Source organism: Chenopodium album, chromosome 19, assembly GCF_948465745.1.
Source record: "Chenopodium album chromosome 19, dcCheAlbu1.1, whole genome shotgun sequence".
Classification (NCBI taxonomy): Eukaryota; Viridiplantae; Streptophyta; class Magnoliopsida; order Caryophyllales; family Amaranthaceae; genus Chenopodium; species Chenopodium album.
Window position 1 is genome coordinate 3371182 of NC_137852.1, and position 22730 is coordinate 3393911.

The 22730-nt window shown below is 32.1% G+C and overlaps 4 protein-coding genes across 4 annotated transcripts; 3 read left to right on the forward strand and 1 right to left on the reverse strand.

Moving 5' to 3' along the window:
* The first annotated feature begins 1717 nt into the window (after positions 1–1717).
* Positions 1718–4897, forward strand: LOC145595089 (rop guanine nucleotide exchange factor 7-like). Its single transcript, XM_081651448.1, has 7 exons — positions 1718–2418; positions 2517–2633; positions 2728–2882; positions 3177–3251; positions 3348–3638; positions 3739–4098; positions 4186–4897. Exons 1-7 carry the CDS (start codon positions 2130–2132, stop codon positions 4708–4710), a joined length of 1812 nt encoding a protein of 603 aa, XP_081507574.1. The 5' UTR covers positions 1718–2129; the 3' UTR covers positions 4711–4897.
* A 1113-nt stretch (positions 4898–6010) lies between these two features.
* LOC145595412 (uncharacterized) lies at positions 6011–6921 on the forward strand. Its single transcript, XM_081651822.1, has one exon. The coding sequence runs from the start codon at positions 6132–6134 to the stop codon at positions 6657–6659; it is 528 nt and encodes a 175-aa protein (XP_081507948.1). The 5' UTR covers positions 6011–6131; the 3' UTR covers positions 6660–6921.
* Positions 6922–7295: 374 nt separating this feature from the next.
* On the forward strand, positions 7296–8245 carry LOC145595091 (uncharacterized). Its single transcript, XM_081651450.1, has 2 exons — positions 7296–7974; positions 8109–8245. The coding sequence occupies exons 1-2, from the start codon at positions 7647–7649 to the stop codon at positions 8123–8125; spliced, it is 345 nt and encodes a 114-aa protein (XP_081507576.1). The 5' UTR covers positions 7296–7646; the 3' UTR covers positions 8126–8245.
* A 490-nt stretch (positions 8246–8735) lies between these two features.
* On the reverse strand, positions 8736–12603 carry LOC145595090 (uncharacterized). Its single transcript, XM_081651449.1, has 6 exons — positions 11976–12603; positions 10350–10404; positions 9979–10130; positions 9804–9864; positions 9529–9585; positions 8736–9096 (listed from the first exon to the last, which is right to left on the reverse strand). The coding sequence occupies exons 1-5, from the start codon at positions 12147–12149 to the stop codon at positions 9569–9571; spliced, it is 459 nt and encodes a 152-aa protein (XP_081507575.1). The 5' UTR covers positions 12150–12603; the 3' UTR covers positions 8736–9096; positions 9529–9568.
* Positions 12604–22730: the final 10127 nt, after the last annotated feature.

A 22730-nucleotide genomic window follows, 5' to 3' on the forward strand; every position in this document is an offset into this window, starting at 1 on the left:
CAATTTGTCACTTACATCGAGTAGTGCACTAGCTTTTGATTTAAAGTTTGTGCCAAATTATCATCGGGTATGTTGATACCTTTAGTTTAAAATGGTTCATTAGGTAGTAAAAAGGTTGAATTTTGGGCTTCTGGCTCGTGAACTTGAATAAAAAGTGAACTTTCACTTACTCCCTCTTAAAAAATCAAAATGTCAAATGTTTGTGACTTTGTTGTAGGACGCAAAACGGCTACTCCGTATTATCCGTTCAAGAAACCTAAAATGGCTACCAAATTAGCTAACTCATGTCATGGACAATCAATGATCCTTTAGGCTTCTACTTTATTTCGGAGAAGAATAATTTCATCACGTTAGATGATCGCGTGATTTTACTATAGATTTCTAATCTAACACTTTGAAATTACAACCAACACTTTTTACTTAAAAGGGAGTTAAAATAGTTGTAACACTTCAATATTCGATAAGCTTATTAATTAAGATACTAAAAAAAAAAAAATTAAGATACTAAAAAATGCCCTTAATTTATAGTGTGAATGAAGTCATAAAGGTGGAGTAGGGTAAGTGAAAATGAGGAATGTGAAACAATTAAATCACCGTGTTATCATTTTACAAAAATGGAGCACAATGTATACAGCCCATACTACATTACATTAATATTGTATTTTTTCTAATATATTTTATTTTATTTTTTTATTTTTTACATTAACATACAGTAATCAACAAAAGAAATAATCAAAACTTGTTAAAAAAAAAAAAGAGATAAACAAAACAAATGAGCTTATTACATTAATTTACCCCATCAACCATTAGCATATTGTCTCCAAAAGTAAATGACAATGTTTGTCAAGTAAATGACAAGCAATAGCTTGAATTTCAACATTAATTTAGAATCAAAGCCGTTAATCTTCATCACTATCAATAAAGAGTGTTTTTTTTTTTTTTTACTTTTCTTTTTGTCTGAACTTGAAAACATGTAGTGCCTTTCATCTTATTTAAATTATACTTCCGAAAATGCCCTTGTTTGCTGCCTTCAAAGTAGAGCAGTGTGCTTGTGATTACGTTTAAAGAAGACCGTAGACTTAAATTGTCATTAATGAGGGATTCACAGGTTACTCTCTCTTTGGAGCTTCATACTTCATAACTTGATAGGTTGACATTTTTCCATGAATTGGTTTCAGTTGACCAAACAGACTGAATCAATGACGAACCAAGATTTTGTTACATGCCCATGATTTTTTCAGGCTCGTATTAAATGCTATTTCACCCAAGTCGATCATGGAGTATGTAGTTGCAAACATAGAGGCCAGGCAAAGTTACTAATTGCAACATAAATTCCATGAACTTCGTAAGAATATTAGTTTGTAATGTGTATAGAATTGTTCCTTGTTTGATCGATAAATGGTTACGGGGGATGAATATATAATTCTAATTTTGTTTGTTTATGAAGGTGATAAATTGAAGCTTTATCCCAAAATTCAATGTGATTTATGAAAAGGCCATGCATCATGGCAATTTAAAAAAAAAAAATCAAGATAAACTAAAAAGTGCATATTGGTTAAAAATAAAAAAATAAAAAAAAAAACTGAAAAGGGCATATTGGTAAATCTAAATCACGTAAGCAAAAAGCCAAGGTCATACATTTTTACTCCGTAATTCCTATATAGCCGTTCATAGCCGTTCAACAAAGTGCCATAAGAGTATAAGACCATTTCAACCACTCCCTAATATTTTATTATTAATTTGAATTGTAGATAAAGGTGGGAAGTGAGAGAAAAATACAGTGAAAGAGTAAAGAGACGTTGGAAAATCTCACCATCAAACCACCATTTTTAAGTTTTGACAGTTACTACATCCCAAACTCTCCTTCATCTTCAAATCAAATTTCACAAATACAAAAGAGAGAGTAAATAAAAGAATCTTAATAAAGATCATATTTTTAGGCCCACTATTTCTTCCTTTTACAAAAAATTTCCAGTTTAATAAAAAAGCTTCTCATACTATTCAATCTTCCCCCCATTCAAAAACTCAAATGTTTGTTCAAGATTCAAACTTTATTTTCTGGGTTTCAAATTTTGCTTGAAAATTTTCCTTAATTTTGATCTGGGAATTCCAAAGATTGAAGCTTTTTGATGATGGAAGCCTCGTTTAGGAAAGATGATGGGTTAGACGTCTTAACTGAGTCAGTCGAGTCAATCACTGAGTCAAGTGCTGAGCGTAGAAGAAGCAGGGAGAGTAGCTCTGATAGTAGACAAAGTAATGAAGTTGTTTCTAATTCAGGAAAGAAATCCTCTGCTTCACCTCCTCTTTTGGGTTGGCCGATTAAAAAAGCTGCAATTCCCAAATCAGCTGTTTCTGGGTCACAAAAACCCATGTTAGCGGATGATTCTGAGCTTAAAAAGCATAATTTAAACCTCTCTGGTTAGTTTTGTGCTTTAATTTGGCTAATTGTGTGATTTTTTGAAGTTTAAATTTTGGTAATTAATGTTGTATTTTAACTGTTTGTTGAAATGTTTCAGAGATGGAGATGATGAAAGAGAGGTTTGCAAAGCTATTACTTGGAGAAGATATGTCAGGAAGTGGGAAAGGGGTTTCCACTGCTTTAGCTGTTTCTAATGCCATTACTAATTTATGTGGTACTAATCGTAATTCTTAACCTTCTATTTTTAGATTCAGTGTTTTAATGGTATGTTTTAAATGTTTGATTTACTTTGAATTATGGGTTTCTAGCTACAATATTTGGGCAATTATGGAGGCTAGAGCCGTTGCCGGTTGAAAAGAAATCGATGTGGCGAAGGGAGATGGAATGGCTGCTTTGTGTTGGTGATCACATTGTTGAGTTGATACCAACTTGGCAGACTTTTCCTGATGGAAAAAAATTAGAGGTACTCTATTCCTTCAATTTTTCATTTTAATTCTGCATCTTCTGTTAATTAATGTATTGAGCATAGGAGTGTTTTTAGTAGATGAAACAATGTCATAAGATGGAAAATATGCACAATGAAACTCCTTGTTTATCAGAAAATGTTACAATTCTATAAAATTCTGAAGTATCTGATCTTTTGGACTAATTGGGTGTGTCCAAGTCTCATTTCATGTCTTTAGGTTACATATCATTCTATCATTGTAATTTAATACAGTCATCTTACATGTTACATATTTGCTGCAATGCTTTTCAGGTTATGACTTGCAGACCTCGGACAGATATATTCATTAATCTTCCAGCTCTTCGGAAGCTGGACAATATGCTCATTGTAAGATTTTCAGTTTTGCTTTATTTCATTGCAACTCAGTGGCTTGGCCCTGTGACTTCCTATAGCTAAAATAATTTTTGTTTTCGCGGTTATCAGGATATACTTAACAGTTTCTGCAAGACCGAGTTTTGGTATGTCGATCAAGGAATCGTAGCCTCAGATTGTGATGGCTCATCCTCTTTCCGAAAAACATTACACAGGCAAGAGGAGAAATGGTGGCTACCAGTACCTCGGGTACCGGCTGGTGGCCTGCAGGAGAGTTCTAGGAAGCAGCTTGATCACAAGCGCGAATGCACACACCAAATACTCAAAGCTTCCATGTCTATCAACAGCATGGTTTTAGCCGATATGGATGTTCCTGAGTCCTACTTAGAAACCCTTCCAAAGGTCTATAATCTCATACTGTCTCATCATTTATCAACCTAGGTTATTATGACTATTATTATGCAAAAATCTGATGTTTTGTTATATAATTTGATTTTATCAGAATGGAAGAGCTTGCCTAGGAGACATGATATATCGGTACATCACGTCAGATCACTTCTCTCCCGAGTGCTTGCTTGATTGCCTTGATTTATCATCTGAGCATGTTGCTCTTGAAATAGCAAATCGTGTGGAAGCCGCTATATATGTCTGGCGGCGAAGACAGCATCCCAAACCTGTTACTAATCCCAACCGTACCACTACAAAATCGTCGTGGGGAATGGTCAGAGATCTTATGGTTGATGGAGGAGATAAGAGAGAGCTCCTCGCCGAAAGAGCTGAAAGATTGCTGCTAAGCTTGAAGCAACGGTTCCCTGGCCTCACTCAAACTTCTCTAGACACCAGTAAAATTCAGTACAACAAGGTTAATTTCAAATTCCTTGATACTTTATGTGAATATATTGCATTCATTTTTCTCCTGTTGGATTTTAATTCAAATTTCTTGCTGCAGGACATAGGAAAATCCATTCTAGAAAGCTACTCCAGAGTTCTTGAGAGCTTGGCCTTTAACATTGTGGCGCGCATAGATGATCTACTATATGTTGATGACTTAACCAAACATACTACTGATAAGTTGTCTTCAGCACCTAATGTGAGTGTCATGGCTCACAAGAAGGTCTCACTACCACATTCAGTGCCTCCCTCGCGCACACCTTATGGGTCATCACTAACCACTCCAAGCTTTTCACCTGGCCCGTTAATTAGTCCAGCAAGAGGAGTAGACAGAACTCCATTTGTCAACCGTGAAATTACTAGTAAGCCTTCCAAGCGCGGTAATGGGGTTAAGAGAGCACTCACTAACTACCTAGGTGGTGAGTTGAAGGCTAAGAACAGTGCAAACCAAATAGAAGGCCCTCCTGCTACAACAAAGTCAAGCATTGGCTCAGGGTCACCTGCATCATCTCGCGATGATTCAGAGAACATTGATCCTCAGAGAGTATCAATAACCCATCAGAAGCCTAGCAGGTTTCGATGAAATCTCCACAAAGGCTACTCTTTTACTGACATATGAAGGATTTTTTGTTTCTTTGGATTGGTTTTAGGATACTGTACTAAGCATGTTGTTTGTAGTTCCTTTGTTTATTGAATTATTTGTCCAAAATATGTGTATCTATGTAGATTTCATATTGAGAATATAAAGATGCTTTCAGGCATTGATCATTGCCAAATTCTGTATTGATCAAAAGTATGCTAAAACCTTAAGGTTCATACTTTGTGGCATGTTATGATTATAAAAAACTGCGATGTAGTTCTCTCTTGATTAATTAATCAGTGACGGAAATGGAGATAATAAAACATAAATCATGGATGTTCAAGATTGGTGGTTCGGGTATTAAGGCCCCTAGACAGGAACAATATGTAAGAAGATACATATTGTCAGAGAACATACGAGGAAGTCAATGTTACAGCGTTCTAGGCACGTAGATGATGTTGAGAAATTCAATGAGGAAGGATGTCAATTTGGGAAACAAAATTAAGATTCGAACTTGGGGCTTCTACCTATAACAAGAATCAATGACAATGTAATAATGTATCATACCTCGAGACCAAATGCCTTCATTATTTCATTAAGAAGTAGACCCCACACACTTCTTTCATTTTGATCAACTTTAATTTGAGCCATTCACCCTTTCTTTTTGGACCATTCACTTTCCCCCAGTCCCATAATACCACATTACCACCACTCCTCCACTGTAGATAGTTCACTCTTCTCCACCAAAACAACCAGATCACCACCTTTGACGACGGTTTACTTCACTTTGACCCTTTCTTTACTAGACTTCTTGATAATTCTTTGCATTGGGAAACGGTTTGGGTACTCTTAAGTCCCAACGATTAACTCCCACAATATTTTGTGTACTTTTACAAGGAGGATAGCCGATATCAATATTCATAGTTTATCATTATGTTACACACCAATGGATCCAAGCACAAGAAAAATGAACACTAAAAGTCATTAGTACAATTGTACTAATTTTTTTTTTTAGCATGAGGAGTGGGGATAGTCCCTCCAATCATAGGAGGGGGGATGAGGAGTCAAACCCAAGTGTGTCTTGGGGAAGATGGAGGGACTAACCATCTCATATGATTATAATAGTATTTTTTAAATCTAACTCAAATTTTACATCGGGGAAAATAATTAGGAATAGAGGGAGTATGTATTGATCTACTAGTCTAATACTCTCAATTGTATTATCGTTATATAGATTTGTTTCAAATACATCTCGATAACATAATGTAATAAAATCGGCTTCATAAATAAGGTTCCAACCAAAATCCGACCCGTTGCATCTTGCATCAACCAATCGCGCTACACCTTTTCCTTTTGGTAGGAACACTTCATTAGCATCTGACCAACACTACAGTCCACCCACTAGATCTACCACTTAGAAAAAAATGTCGACGCACCACCACAAACCCTTAGGCACCGCCATACACATCACCGCACTCGACGGCATCATCCACGTTAACTCAATCTTCACCCTCGCCGTCTTCATCGGGCTTTCATGGAACCCAAACGACCCATCAAACACCCTTATCACTGACCCATCTTGCACTTCTTACAACACTTCAATCGCTGAAAACATCGTCGCTTTTCACGTCTACTCCTTCGCCTCTTTCCTCTTCTCTAGTCTCGTCGCTTTGGGCCTTAAACAGGCCTTCCGAATCTCGGCCCATTACGACTCTTACCGGGCCTTTGTTCATACTTCGGGCCTTCGGGTCGGGATGCTTGTTTCTGCTGTTGGATCTGTTTCTGGGTGTGCTTTTCTCATGTTGGCTTTGATTAATGTTGCTCAGATTAAGCTTGGTAGTTTGTCTTGTGGGAGTTCTCATACTTATGCTGCTGTTGTTCCTCTTGTTATTTTGGTTCCTTCTGCTCTTCTTATTTATATTGCCTTTGTTCTTTATGCTTTTACTCGTTAGCCTTCTTTTGTTACTTTGTACTTTGATTCTTGAACAACTTTGTATAAAAAATTGTATGGGAAGTTGTTGATTTGATGGTAATGGCAATTGGGTTTTTTTGATGAATTGAATTGATACTTGAATGATTGTGAAATGTTTCCTGTTTTTGATTGATTGTTGCCTTATTGGGAATGATGATTTAGAAAACCCGAAAAACCCGAACCGAAAATCAGGGTTACTATTGCTAAGCAGTTCTTTGATCTTTAGCATAGCTTGTTGTACATATTCTTTAGGATCAATTTCAGTGGGATGGATGGAGTATTGCTGTTTGAACTTTGTGCAGCATTCTATCAAAAGTTCAAAATTATCACTGCTGAATTTCATAGCTCAAATGTTTTCTATATTCAATGGTAATTGAAACATACAACTTCGAGCTAAGACACTAACCTAAACTTAGAACTTTATCAACTGGCTTATGAGCTACTCACATAAGATAGGAAACAGAATTTTTCTAGACTACAAGTAAATGCTAAGCAACTAGATTTCAAGTCCTTGTAATGTCTCTCAGCTAGATTGTCTTAGATTTATATAGACTAGGATACTGTTGGTTTAATTGTGTTTCGTTACGTTGGGGGTGGCCGGGTGGGAGGGTTAGGTGTGTGAAAATAAATAAGGGAAAGAAGTTCTAGAAAGTGGTGTATGCAGTAGTGAAACCATGTATGATAGCATTAGCATTTGCTATACTAAAATTACCCTGTTAGTATGAGCCAGATCACCTTATGAAATAATTTTTTGGAGCCGAAAGTGCTGCACTATGTTTTTCTATCCTAGATTAGTTATTCAGTGCTCTTATAATGCCTCCTCCACTATATAATGGAGGACATTATCATATCTCAATTCTTACTAATCTCGACCCCCTCCTTCCCCCTATATAAATGCTCAAGTGACTGATCATTGGACATACAAAACTTAATCACAGTGAAAATTGAAGCAACAATATCTTCGAAAATGAAGCACATTATCCTGTCTGTTTTTCTTGTTCTTGTCTGCGTTGCAGAGTTTCATAGGGTGAATGCTGCTGGTGAGTGTGGGAGAGCATCCCCAGAGAGAGAGGCGTTTAAACTTGCTCCCTGTGCCGAGGCATCTGAGGATGAGAATGCCCCGGTTTCAGACAGCTGCTGCGCTAGGATTAAACAGTTGGGTCGAAACCCAAGTTGCCTCTGTGCTGTTATGCTCTCTCACACTGCCAAAAGTGCAGGAGTCAAAGCTGAGGTTGCTGTCACAATCCCCAAGCGATGCAACATTGTTGATCGTCCTGTTGGTTACAAGTGTGGCGGTGAGTTTAAACATTACTAGAACTTATTTGATTGTTTACTTATTTTTATTTATTATATTATCACCATTGTCACCATCTTCTGTGGCTGTTCATATACTGATGTCTGACTGACATGTTTCTCTTTTGCATTGCAGATTACACACTGCCTTGAAGAGTTCAAATTGAAGAACTCATCTTATTATGTATCGATCTTTCTGTGAATAAGAATTGGACATGGACCTGAAAGTTTGCATCTGTATTTACTTTACTAATGGCAGATGTATGAATACAACTTGACCAATATGAATAAATGATTTGTTTTCAGTTCAGTTCTTTTGTGCCTTTCAGTCTTTCACAAAGTAATACATAGTACTTCGTATATATCAAGTTTTCCCATCTTTCATGTCATCAAACCCACATGGTATACTGGTACGTTATGAAGTATAGTTCAGCTAGAGTAATTTTCTCATTATGCAGCGACATGAGCTTTTTAATCATTAATGGTTTATAATGACATAGCACAACAAAACACAAGCAACTTGCTATTCCAGAAAGCGAGTTTTGATCAGTTTCTGAAAGAAACCAAATTACTTGAGAATCCTACAAGATTTTTTTTGGTTCTTTTTCTGTGGTGGAAGGTAAGAACTTCATCTAGACTCATATTACCGAGAAGTCCCTTATAAGTCATTAAATCGTGTGGATACCCAACAGCATGTTTCTTTTGCCCTTTCCAGGCAATCAAAGATTAGAGAAAGCCACCAGAAATTTAAGTGAACTCAACATTAAAGCAAAAACCTTTACTGAGCGAGATTGACATTAGGGTATATTGAGGTAGTTAACAACTCGATCTGTGTACAGAGGAGGAGTTCATAGTCATATACAATAAGCATTAAAACTGAACTATACTATACGACGTCAGACAAAGCTGATCCTAGGAAATTAAAAAAACTAATAAGCTAAGCTAAGCCCTCCCTCCAAAGAAACCGGGAGCAAAAACAAACCCCAGCAACTTGATTCAGGCCTTAGCTGATCTAAGACTAGTAAAATTAAAAGCTGTTTTTCTCAACTTATATGGTATATTCTCTTCTGCTAGAAGTCATAACTTGTGAAGATAGCTATCAAGAGGCAGTCCCCCCCATATCCCTGCAACAAACAACATAAAGCGAACATTTTTAGCATTAGCGAAAGTCAAATTGCTTGGGACAAATTGAAATTAACCCAAGGAATAAATAATGCAACAGAATATAGAATAAGTTGAAAAAATTGATAATAATGTGTAGATTCTTCTCATATTCACTTAGAACATATATGCATAATGTATGCCATGCAGATTCTAGACAATGCAAGTTGTTGTATGCTTTGCTTCTTTGCTTATGCATCAGATTACGTAACGAACCCAACTGTATGAATATGAAAAATATGAGTTTTTATTTTCCTTTTCTGCATAAGTCTGTTTCTAGAAAGAATTACAATTCTACTACCATAAACATCTAATTTTGAAAGAATGTGAATCTTATGACCATATCTTTTATCATTTAGAAAAGTCTTTTACTACTTCAAAACTAGCAAATGTACCTTAGTTTCCAAGAGGGGCAGCTAACTCTTGTTGAAGGGGCTAATAATAGGCCGATCCTGAAAATTAAAACAAGACATTCAATCAATAAACAGAGCTACCAAGTTGAAAATTAATACTCACTCCATTCCCAATTCCCATACATACTAAGGTAACATAAACCAATTTTGTCCATCTCATTATGTTCATACTCGTGTTAACTACCATAAAGACGGAGGGAGTATGTTACTACTACATATAAGGAATTCAATGAGAAGTAAATATACACAATCCGAACCTTGCCACCAATTTCCTCTTAAAGCACTTTTAGGATCTTCCTCTACTCCTGGATCGTTTGTCTGTAAAATCGAGTTCAATATTTCAGATACAGTATACTATACTATTATCCAACATGCATTTTTAGAATAAGAGAAAATTAAGATAAACTAAAAATGTGTATGTAAAACACTTACAAGAGATTCACCAGGACGCGTAGTTGGAGAATAAACTTCGTCTTGGCCACCATAGTAGATTGAAGAGGTATAGTAGCAAGGCTGATCAACTTTCTTCTGCTGATAATAAGAGTACTTGCTACTCTCTGCTTTACTTACCGGTGCTCCATTGTCTACAAAAAAAAGATGTGCAAATTACATAAAACACTAATAAATCAACCAATAAGTACGATTATAAACACAATAATATGTCAATCAAGTAAAGATATATCTTTGATTGATAAGTTTATAATTAGAGAAATATATGATCATCAAATTAAAAATTTGACTCTAGAGATTGCAACTTGTCAATGATAAAGATTATTTTAGGACGAATGAAGTATAAAAGTTACCAGGAAAACCATGCTTGGCATTCCCAACATGGTGAGTAGAGTCTCTTCCTCCTCCCTAGATTAAAATCGATTTTAAATGTAAGAAATGTTGTACATGTAATATATTATAAAATTAAAATTACAAAAGGCAAAAGAGAACACTAAGATGATGATTACTTTCTAATATCAAATTAGATCACATAACTTAATTAAGCTAGAGAATTAATAGATTTAAATAGATTAGCGCGTATAAAGCATATTCACATATGGGTCAGTCAATTAGTAGATAATAATCCTGTACATAAAAACAATTAATTTGTTAGATGGAAAAGGTTGGATTAGGAATATGCATATGAATATATTATTCTTGTTAAGTAAAATAATTAACTGATGATCTATAAGATAAACTTTGTACTAATTTATGTATCTTTCTAGCTATTAGTGCTTTTCTTGAATCTCGTTAATTAAACATGTTATGCAGTGACTAATGATTCAGCAATCTCTTTAGACATCAACTAATCTCAGGTATATTATCAACCATTAAAAAGATTATCATTATGAAGTCATTATCATTTCATGTGGGTCTAGAGAACAAGCATCTAAAGTAGGAACCCACCTTTGTACTTGTTCCTGATGTCACTAACAGCTAGAGATCAAAGTTGTGACAAACTCGTGTATAAGACGATCTCACAATATATAACGTTACAGATAACACTCATCAAAATGATCATTTTCCCCGTATTTTGTAAGTAAAAGACGACAAAATAAATTAGTACGAGACAATCTCATCTAATAGATGACTCTGAATTGAGCCAATCTCACCTAAATGATTCTTTACCAACTAAGAATAGAAAGGAAAAAAAGGTTGGAACCTTTAAAAAAAGAAAACTCCATATCATATGAAAGCTAAGACTTTGAAGATAAACTTTCAAAAAAGGTCGGCAACTTTTTCATGCAACCCAATAAAAGTAAAAAAAAAAAAATAATTAAATAAAATACTTGAAGAAAAATAATTTTGGACTCTTTAAACACTGGCTTATTAGCCCACGTCTCTTCCCACTTCTCACCTTAGCCAAAGGTCCCAAAATCTCAAAAACAAAACCAAAAAAAGGCATCACCATCATTGAAATATTTGTGTATTTTGCATTAAAAGACAAAATTAACTAGAATAAGTAGCAACAAATTATAATTTGTGAGATCACAAAGACATGCAAAAAAGTCAAAAAATCAAAAATTGATAAAAGCAAGGGCAAATAGAAGAAACCAATATTTAGGTAAAACCTTTTGCATTGAAAAACTGATCAATAATTCTAAAGAACCCCAAAGAATGAATCAATCCCAATTCGGTGCTCTAATTCATTGCATGCATGCCTTTTATTTCAAATTCTTAATCAATCATCGACTTGGTGCAATTCTCTCATAAGTCATAACCCTAACATGAAAAATGCTACACGGATGAGGGGACGACAAGAAATATACAACGGTTGCACAAGATATTTGGGGCTAATCCGCTAAGCCTTAATAAAAACACTAACTTTAACAATGTGCTAATACATAGACATATTATTATAACAAACAATATCATCAAAACTTTAGATTATAAACATATTTTTTATTTAAAATTAAACAAGAAGAAAGTAGTCGTACCATAGAAGGAGGTCCAAAAACAGAGTTAAACAAACTGGAAGAAGAAGAAGTAGCAGAAGAAGGATTAGGGCCAAAAAGGTCAGCAATGGTGGATGAAGCAGAGGAAGAAGAAGATGAAGACCCGCCGACTTGCTTGGATTTGGATTTTGATTTTGATGATGAATTCTTTGCCATTAGTTTTTCTTTCTTGGTTTGTTTTACTGAAAAAGTGTTATTGATTTTCTGAACTAGTGTATATATTTATATTTATATATATATTTATATATAAGTAAGGAAGTATTTATGAAAGGGAATGAAGAAATCTCAACTATAAAAACTACTTAGGACCGACAAGAATAGAGGTGTAAGCAGAGGAAACAGGGGGAAGAACGAGGAGAAGAAAGAGAAAATAATGAAATTGGAAAAGCACGTGAAACTTTGCAGATGATCGATGTGGGTAACAATACTGTAACGGCCTCCCCTTGTATTTATAAGCAGCCTCCCAACTCATTTTTAGTTTTTTTTTTTCCTTTTTTGCCCATCTCAAATCTATCTAATCTAATCTAATCTTCCTTGTGCCTCTCATTTTTTTTTTTATTCTCACTGGTTTCCTATGGAGTGTCAAAGTTCCTATGTACTTGTATGTGGTAAGGAGAAGTGTCCTATTAGAATGGTTTATTAGATTGGACAAGTATTTTTTTGATTTACTATGATTCTACTTACTCGGTTAGTTTTATAGAGGTTACTTAGGATCTGTTCAATTCAACTTAATTTCAGTTTAGTTTAGCTTCAATCAGTTCAGTGTTTAGTTCCTAATTTCCTTCTCTCATAAACAATTCATTTTAACACTACTCAGTTCAGTTCAATTATTTTCAGTAAATCGAAACAGGCCCTTAGTTAGTAATATAGGGGTTACCCTGTACGTGTTGTAGGGATTACTTTGATACTCTCTCGGTTTTTAAATACTTGCTCCATTTCTAATTTTTGCACTATTCATTTGTCATACTTTAACTAATGTTTGTGATTTATACATAATAAAAAATATAGTCTTGTGGGTACTTTTTGAAATCATCTCAATGAATAGATTATTAATTTACAATTGTTAGAATTTATGTTTATTGATAATTAAAGATATTAGTGTTCAAAGATTAACATCGGCATGCGTGTCCAAGAGAAATGGAACAAGTATTTAAAAACAAAGGGAGTATTTAAAGGCTATTCAATAAGTATATATTATAAGGGATTACTCTATTAGTATAATAGGGTTTAATTTGCCAGTATTATATGGGCTACTCTATATTTTACAAGCGACACACGGTGTACCAGTGGCGGAGCCATTATAGGAACATGGGGGGACAGCTGTCCCCCCATTTTCAAAAAAATAAATTAAAAAAAAATTGATTTTCATTAGCATAAAAAGACACATTAAATACGTGTATATACATTACATAAACAAATATATTGCAAACTTAAAAGATGGTCTAGTGGTTGTTGGGCCTTAAATAAGGCTTTCCTTTTATCCTACTGGCTGGGTTCGAGCCTTCACTCTGCCATTTAACTTATTTTTTGGATTTTTCCCCTTTTTTTTATATACTACTACTTGTTTTGGATTTCATTTTATAATGTATAATTTATAAAGTTAAAGCATTATAAGTTTTTAAACCTCTAACTATTCTCAATTAACTATTTAATCAAATACCACCTCTAAAAACAAATATTTTACTTTATAGTGTTTGGAACTAAATTTCTAATTTTAATTTACACAACACACTTTAATAATTTCATTAGTCAAATAAAGTTGTGTTTATTGTTTTTTCGAATGTAACTCAAATCCCTTTATATCTATTTTTATATTGTTTAAACGCTTATTATTTGATAAATCGTATTTTTCAATTATCGGGATCACATAACTTACAATTGGGGTTCACCAACAAATTTTTTTTTTTTTGTTGATAATTTTTATAATATGCAATGAAACTAATAAAATTTCCTCTTTTGCCATATAAGAATAATTGTCTTGTCCATAACAAAAATATGCATTAAGCAATTTATGTGATCATCATTTTTTCTTAAATTTTTTTGTCGATTTTATTAAACATTTGAAATTTGTCCCCCCAGAGTATAAATCCTGGCTCCGCCACTGCGGTGTACCCAAACTAAATGCATAGAAAACATGTTGTTCTAGATTACTATGATGAAAAATAATGTCTTCCAATGTAAAGATAATCAAGATATATAGATAGTATTTGTGGTCAGATATGATAGGATCAAATCTCATCGATGTTACTATCTATTGTAGCTCTATTTGTATCATAAAATGTATAATTAGGGTATGTTCACATTTATTGAGTTGAGCTGAACTGATTGGACCTGAGCTGAACTGAACTGAAATTAAGCTGAAGTGAACAGACCCTTAATATACTCTCTTTTAATAAGTGCTATATCTTATGATTCTTTTCCTGTAAAGATAAAATCAAATGTGATTCTTTCTTTTACTCACTCTACATGAAGAGTTTGAAGAGACGATATTATGGGTGAGGATATCCATTATGAAAACAAATTAAAACATGATAAAGGTGTACTCAATTAGATAATCAAATATTTTCTAGCTATAATTCATATAGTAAAGATTACAAAACTTTGAATTTCAGTCTTATAATACAATGCGTAAAAGGAAAGATATTATGGAGACATGCAGTATCAAGTGGTATATTTGAGATATATGTATCCTATCTCAACTTTTCATATCCTCATTGCTACATAAAAAACTAAATATGAGTACTCCGTACCACAATATGTATATCTATGATTTAAAAAGTGTGTAAAAGATTATCTTAAACAAGATATGTAAAGTAGTAAGAGTATCATAAAAATGTACAAATTATATCCAAAACCTAAGAGGATTATATATATTCTACGGATAATCTCTATTAAAATGGAAGGATCTCAAGAAATTAATTAATCACATTGACTTATTATGTGTTAATAGAATAATCTACATTTTGAATGTATACAAAAAATTAATTAGGTTCTGATTTATTTATTACATGATTTATATTTATACAAAATAAATTTAGTTGTAAACAATTAAACTTATTATTCAAAAAAAAATATATATATATTAAACTTAGGTAGCATTCATCAATCATCTTTGAACTAAATATTCTTGATGTGAATTAATTCTTATTAGAACAAATCAAAACCATATTACACCTTTCCTAAATTGATATTAATATTAGTATAATATATGCAGACATTATTAATATTGCAACTCTACTATAAAGTTTCATCCACCATTAATGCTCTAGTTCAGGGGAGGAGATTGAAGGATATTTTTCTTGTTGAATTGGCATATTCCATTTCTTCGATATATAATAAACCAATAATCCAATGTGCTGCTCTATTTAGCATCCTGATATCAGTTTTTAAGGGCGACACTGCACCTGTCGTAAGTATATTATTGAGTTATACTCCGTAACACTTCCATGATATTCCCTGATTATTATTTTCATGTCTGTATTTTATGACTATTGTTATTGTTTATAAGATCAATACAGAGTAATGCAATAGATAAACCTAATTCTATATTCCTATAATTTAATGGCGCTAACTTTTAAACTACGTAAAAGACTAAAATGAGCAACTCTTTCATTTTTTAACGATATCGTATTATAATATGAGATCATATTTTTTTTTCAATTAATTTGGGGATTGCGTGACTCCGATGTTAATTTATATACATCATGATTCATGATATGATTAATTTTATTATATTTAAATAGATGATTTCGTTTTCATTCCCACACAATTTGCACCAAGTTCGTAACTTTTGTTTTGTTTGATGGTACCAAATTCTTACCTCATTCGCCTTTAACAACGATCGACCTTTTAAATAATTACGTGTGTATCATCAATTGATTACATTTTGATAAAGGTAGTACAAAGTCTAAGCTAGAAAGTAGAAACACATTAGCTCTAAGAATTGAAACTCCTTTAAAGTTTTATTAATCTATTAATTTTAAAGGAAACCATAAATATACTCACCATCATAACTCATAAGTCCCCTTTACGTTTATAATAGCATCATATCTATTATACATTCGATTAATTACCTACTACATATGGGATATGGATTATGTAGAATAAATAAGTTAGTAACATATGAAAATTTAGATGATTGATGGACAACATTATGAACATAAATTTTATATAATTTAAAGTCAATAATTTAATGTCAATTTTGATAAGGAAAGATGTTAGTTCAAGTTCTTATTATGTATTTAAACAAACCTTAGTTCAACTATTACGTAGTTAATTAGGTCTAAAGAGCTATAAACATAAGGTGAAATTATAGTTGATCGATCAAGTCTGGTCAAGTCTAATCAGTTCAGTTTAGATAAGTTTAATCATACCTTTAAAGATAATGATGATTATGTTAAAATTTAGGGGTTAATGACCGACAACAGGATTACACGTGGGTGCATAGACTAGTGCCAAGTGGACAATGAACCCAAGTACATACAGCAATTAGTTAAGCCATGTGTCTAGGAGAAGAATGAACATGGTATGAGATGCATATCCCTGACTATATATGTTATGGTCCCTCCTCATTTACTCATTCATGTTCAAGACCAAAAATTTTTTTAAAAAAAAAAAGCAAAGAAGGGCAGAAATGTACATATTAATGAAGACACAGACCCCATAAATTTAGTGGATAAGGGTAGTTGCCCCACCACCCCCACTTGTCAATTTAGCTTATTCGGATATGTTTGGCATACCACCTTATAAGTCCTTAATTAACCCCAAAAATATAAAAATAAATCATATAAATATAAAAGACGGTTGACTGAAAAATATTAATATTCCTATGTTTCTCGGCTACTATAGGGTTTGTCATTCACATACAATGGAATGAAGATATTAAATGCTTCATCTTTTCATTCTTCAACAATTCCCCTTTTTGTTCTTTTAACGATGCTCTATGTGGAGAATACAAGATTCTAGCTTAGTGTGAGAATGAGAGTTTACTCGTACTCTATTTTTAAATAACATCACAAATAAATAAAAAGGATGGAGGTTTGACTTTTGCTTATTTGCTCTAACTTTGTGCTAATATTTGGTTGGGATTGTGTGGATTCGAATCTATGAGACACGTATATGGTGACATTTTTTTTTATACAATTGAGGTTTCATAAACTTACGGTAATAACTTTGTAAGTGAATCTATATAAGCGAGGTGAATTTTCATATATAGATTATGATAATATCTTTGTTATGCATGGTTAATTAAGTTGAAAATCAGTTTGTTGGTAATTTTTCATCATACATTAAGATAATCTCAATCTAGGATTTGCACTTGCCTTATTATGTGTTTTAATTGAAGCGACTCCTAATATTTAGAATTTAAATTTGACCTTTTGTGGTATTTAAAATTCTACTCTTTCATTTAAGAGTATATATACCCTCAAGAGTCAAAGAGTATGTACCAAGGAAAAAGTATAAAATTGGACCTTTTGTATTTCAACTCACTCCTTTTCTTGATCTCCCTAAGGAATTTCGATCGAATACTTTAAATAATGGGACTTGTCACTTTGAGACGTGTTTATAAGTCAAAATTAGTTAGTGTTTTAGGGCCTGTTTATATTTACTGAATTGAGCTGAACTGAACTAAACTGATTGGAGCTGAATTGAATTGAACTGAATTGAATTGAACTGAACTGAAATTAAGTTGAAGTGAACAGGCCCTTAGTAAATGTTGTACCATGTAATAAGCCTTAATCTAAAGCTTCAAATATGTACGAAACACAATAAGAATACGATTTAAATTAGGAAATTTTGCATATAACCACCTTTAAAATCTTGTTTTTTGCATACAATGGAGAACAGTTGGTGGGTTTGGCTAAAACAGTGGTAAGTTGCAACAAATTTTTAAAATTAGTAGCTTTATTACATTTTTTTAAAAAGGTGATTAAATGCAGGAAAGAAAAAAAAAAGATTTAAAAGATCACTATACGCAAAACTTCATTTAAATTATTTGCAATTACTAAAACATTTAACCTAGGATTAACAAAGATGAAGGCCAAGTTTGATTACCAATATATATGAACCCATGGTTTCTTTTTTTTTTTTTTTTTTTTTTTTTTGGAAAGGGGTTTCTTGTTTTTAAAAGTAACTGAAATTGATTTTAAACTCTATACACTACACAACCATATAAGACTTCTAGTCTTGTCTTTCAAAAAAAAAAAAAAAAAACAAAAACAAAAACAAAAAAAAAGACTTCTTGTCTAGGTTCATTTGGTACCTACTTTCTAAATTCTCTTATCTTTTAGATGTTTTTATTTTATTATTATTTTTTTTTAGCAAATACTATGTACTTAATATAATTGTGCTATGATAAGCTAATACAAATGTACCTTATTTAAAATTAATATCGAGAACGAGGGCACTACCATTGTTATTCTTTATGATCGATGAAAGGTAGGGATCGGAGTATGTGATTAGTGGGTTCAATGTTGAGTGGTGACTGATTCATATACACAGACTTTATCCGAGTAATTATCCTCTCTTTATACATAATTGTATATAATATGGTTGGCAAATGATTATCTATAAGTATCTACTTGATCAAAATTAATGATTGTAAACAGTTTAATGATTGTACTTAGTGGATGGACCACCAACCTCAATCCAATATGTCATACTCATGATATGATTGAGAGATAAGTGAAGAAGCCATAGACGAAGAGGAACGAACAAAATCAAAATCTATTTAAAATGATTGATGAATTGTATTTATCGATCGATCAATGTTCTTTCCTACATTAGTTGCGTTTGATTACGTTTACAACAAGTAAGACTAACGACGATTACATAAGCACTTGCTATTCGTCCCAATTAATTGGTAATTTCATTAAATTATTCATTCATATACTTCAATATATAATCTTAATTACGGAGTATTTTTACTAAATAATTATATATCCTGATGGTATAAGTATTGTGAACATTAAAATAAAATGTAACGATTGTGCTAGGGACAGAATAAGTATTAAATAAAAGTACTTTTAATCAACAAATCTGTTTTCAATTAGTGTAATTGAGTTTAGGTATTGTCTCCTTCATTATATGATATAATTCAAAATGAAATTTATTGATTAAGTTTTGTTTTTTAACTAATATATTTTGTTTTTTAAGATTAGATTATATTGACTAAAAATTTAAAACTATTTTTAACTAAGGATCTTTTCTTATACGATTATTTTCAGTTCAGTTCAGTTCAGCTCAGCTCTAATAAGTTCAGTTCAGTTTAGTTACTAATTTCCTTCTCTTATAAAATATTCAGTTCAGTTTAGCTCATTTCAGTCAATGAGAACATGCCCTAATTAGTAAAATCTATATCTATACTAATATTTAATAATAGGAACTTTTGAAAATAATATATGCTGCCACGTGTCCCACACTTAATGGTACACTTTTATTTTATTTTTTTTATATTTTTTATCCTTTCATAATTATTTTTTCCTTCATTTCTTATATGTTTTCACTGAAAAGACACTTGTATTTTGTGATTATCCTCTTTACAAACATGAAGTTAGTTTCTTCCAAAATACAATTAACGATTCACTTGTATCTCTTGGTTGGTTCTATCAAATTCTTTTATAATAGGACATAGTTGAGTAAGAATATGAAAAATATTGAAAATATGAAAAAGTATCAATATTTTTACTACTAATCTTTCATTATTTTTGTTACTATATAACTTTATAATTCATAGACATATTTTGGCTTAATTCCAATTAAATAGCAATTTCAATGCACAATTAAACAACCTGTAATAATAAACATTTTAGCAAAAGATTAACCTGTACATTGCACGGGCTAAATACTACTCGTAGTTTATTTTTTATTGACAGATTACTTAATGTACCAAATGCTCATATTATTTAGAAGTGATTTGTCGTGCACCTTTAGAGAGAAGTCATTATCATTATAGCTCTCATTTTGAATCTATATATCGTTCACTTATTACATTATGACCTCCTTCATATTTTGCCTAAATTGGACAAACCTTACTCAAAAATACATTCTTCATTCTTTCTCCATTGTTCTTTCACTCCCATAATTTGTCCAAAGAAAAAGGAGTCTTAAAGATATGATTCTACTATACATTCATCAACCGGTGATCAAAGCTTGGAATTGCGGCTGAGTAACAAGATTTATCAAAATCAAATCAAATCATATCAAATCAAATAGTACTTTCATATGCTAAAATAATTATATTGGGAATCTTTAATTTTCCTTTATTTTTATTATTTGAATTTAAAGATGTTAGCTATAATAGATAAACATTGAGCAAATAATTTATTGGATAAGGTTTTTTTAGTTAAATTGTAATGACAAAAAAGTTAAAATAGGGAAGAAAAGAAAAAGGCTATAAATTGTTTTTAATTGTCTTGCCTATATTTGGGCAGTGCCGACTTTAGCTGTGTAAAAGATAAAGTTGGAAGTTTTGATATGATCAAATACAGTTAAGAGAGGTTAAAGGAGGAAATTGGCTGCCGAATCAAATCAGATTTACGTGTAGATTGTTGAATGGATTTTAATCACAAATATAATTGAGGTATATACATGTACTCTTAGAACCATTGTTTAAGAATTTTCTCGATTGATACATTAATGTTCCAAAGTTCCCTTTTGATAAGGGAAAGATAAGATATGATATGATGATGCCACCAACAATCTGCTTTTTCATTGAGAATGATTTGTCAATCGAAGAATCGTGGATTTAATTTTTTGTTCATGACAATGAGTGATTAGAGTTAAACCATCGTAATTGTATCTTTATAAATTAATTACATATGCAGAGTAATAAAAGCGTGTTAAATACGTATATCTTTATAATGTTTTTACATATGTAATGTGCATGACATGTGTTGACATATACATTACACTTGGTTGACATATACACATTATTATGCCGACATGTGTGACACGCATACCACCTACACAGTTTATGCAATAACAAGTATTGTATGTACACGTAAATCATGATTAATTAAGTCCACAAACCAATTCAATTTTGTCAAAAAGATAAATTAGCTAGCTAGCTTCTTTGAGTACATTTTCATTTTTATCTATTAACTCAACCTTACGTTCAAGAAATTATTTCTGTTGTAAAGGAATGCTAATTCTTATTAATAGCTCTATTAAAATAGTTTTTTCTTGTTCTATTATGTTTGGTTGGTTTATTAGCTTGCTCATCGGCTTGGCAGTCGTCTACAATCCACTTGTTGTAATTGTGAAGGTTGCAACTCTAAACAGTAAATAAGTGAATTTGTGAGACAATAATATGCAACACACAACTGTATTATTTATAAATAGACGGTTGTGAAATGGGAATCATTGTGTAGTACTTAAACAAAAATTCAGTCCGTTTTAAGTTTTTTCTTTTTTCACATATAAAACATAACAATTATATGTGTACTTGTAATAATTATCTCTTTATACTATACATATATATTAAGTATGAAAAATAAAAATCGCCAATCTAGGATTTCAAATACGGGATAGCATCTTGCAATATATAGTTTGGCCATTGAAGGCGACGTGTAAGAATCAGAATAATTTAGGGTGTCTATTATATAGGAATGAATAAAACTTTTTTTTCATTAGAGATGAATCAAGAGCTAGTTTTTAAGAATCCAATAGATCAAACAAATTCAATTTATACTGACCAAAAATGTGCAAACATATGAGATTCTTTATTCAATGTACACGATATAGTTTCTCTATACTCCATAGAATTGAAAATAATAAAGACCAAAAAGACAAGAGCCATGTGCTCCTTACCTTGTCCCTCCTAGATCCTCTGTCTACAATTTTACAATTACTCTTTTTTTTTCAACTCTAGTACGTATATCTTCCTTCTGATCATTTTGTGTAAATTGTAATGCTTCACTCTAATCCTTTCCTTAATTCAACACTAATATGCATAAACTATATTATTAATTTAGGAAATATGATGAGTTGATATCCAACAAAATATTCAAACTAACATCTCGAGTCTAGATTAGATGTTAAATTAGGGATTTCTGCAATGAAATACTCTCAGTTTATCTGTATAAATATTTATTAAAAGGTGTAAGACATTAGCTAGTGTTGATATATCCATCTTCATCACTCTTTACATGTTGGAGGTGAGTTGCTCGTGATGTTTTTTGGTCTACTAGACCCATTCATCAAATACACACGTCTTATTAGTTTTGTATTAGCGCATGCACTAAACTTAATTCAATTCATCACTAAGCTACGTACAATCTGGCTTAGCTTAACCTATGCTTACAAAAATGAATCTAATTAAGATACAAATTATCTAAACCATATATACATGTAGATCTAAGCTATTGTAATCACTGCATTATTAGTGCCTAATACTCGAATTAGGAAACAAAAATGAGGTTAAAAGCTTATAGCCTGTTGTTTCATGAACGACGACTAAACTAGGTTTAATTTTGTTTTACTATACTTGGTATTTCATTTGCTGTATGAATGCAATACATGTGCATGACTGAAATTTGTACAGTAGTTATTGTGAAGACTGAAGAGAAAGGTCGATGACCGTTATGGAGTTGACAGTGCAACTAACTAGTTAGTTTATAGTTGAAGTCTTACTTCCATTATGGGCTTGATGTTGAGGCACATGATATATAGCTATGCAATTTATATAGTATATTTTTTAAAAGTTAATTTAAATGATGCAATTAAAAATCTTATATG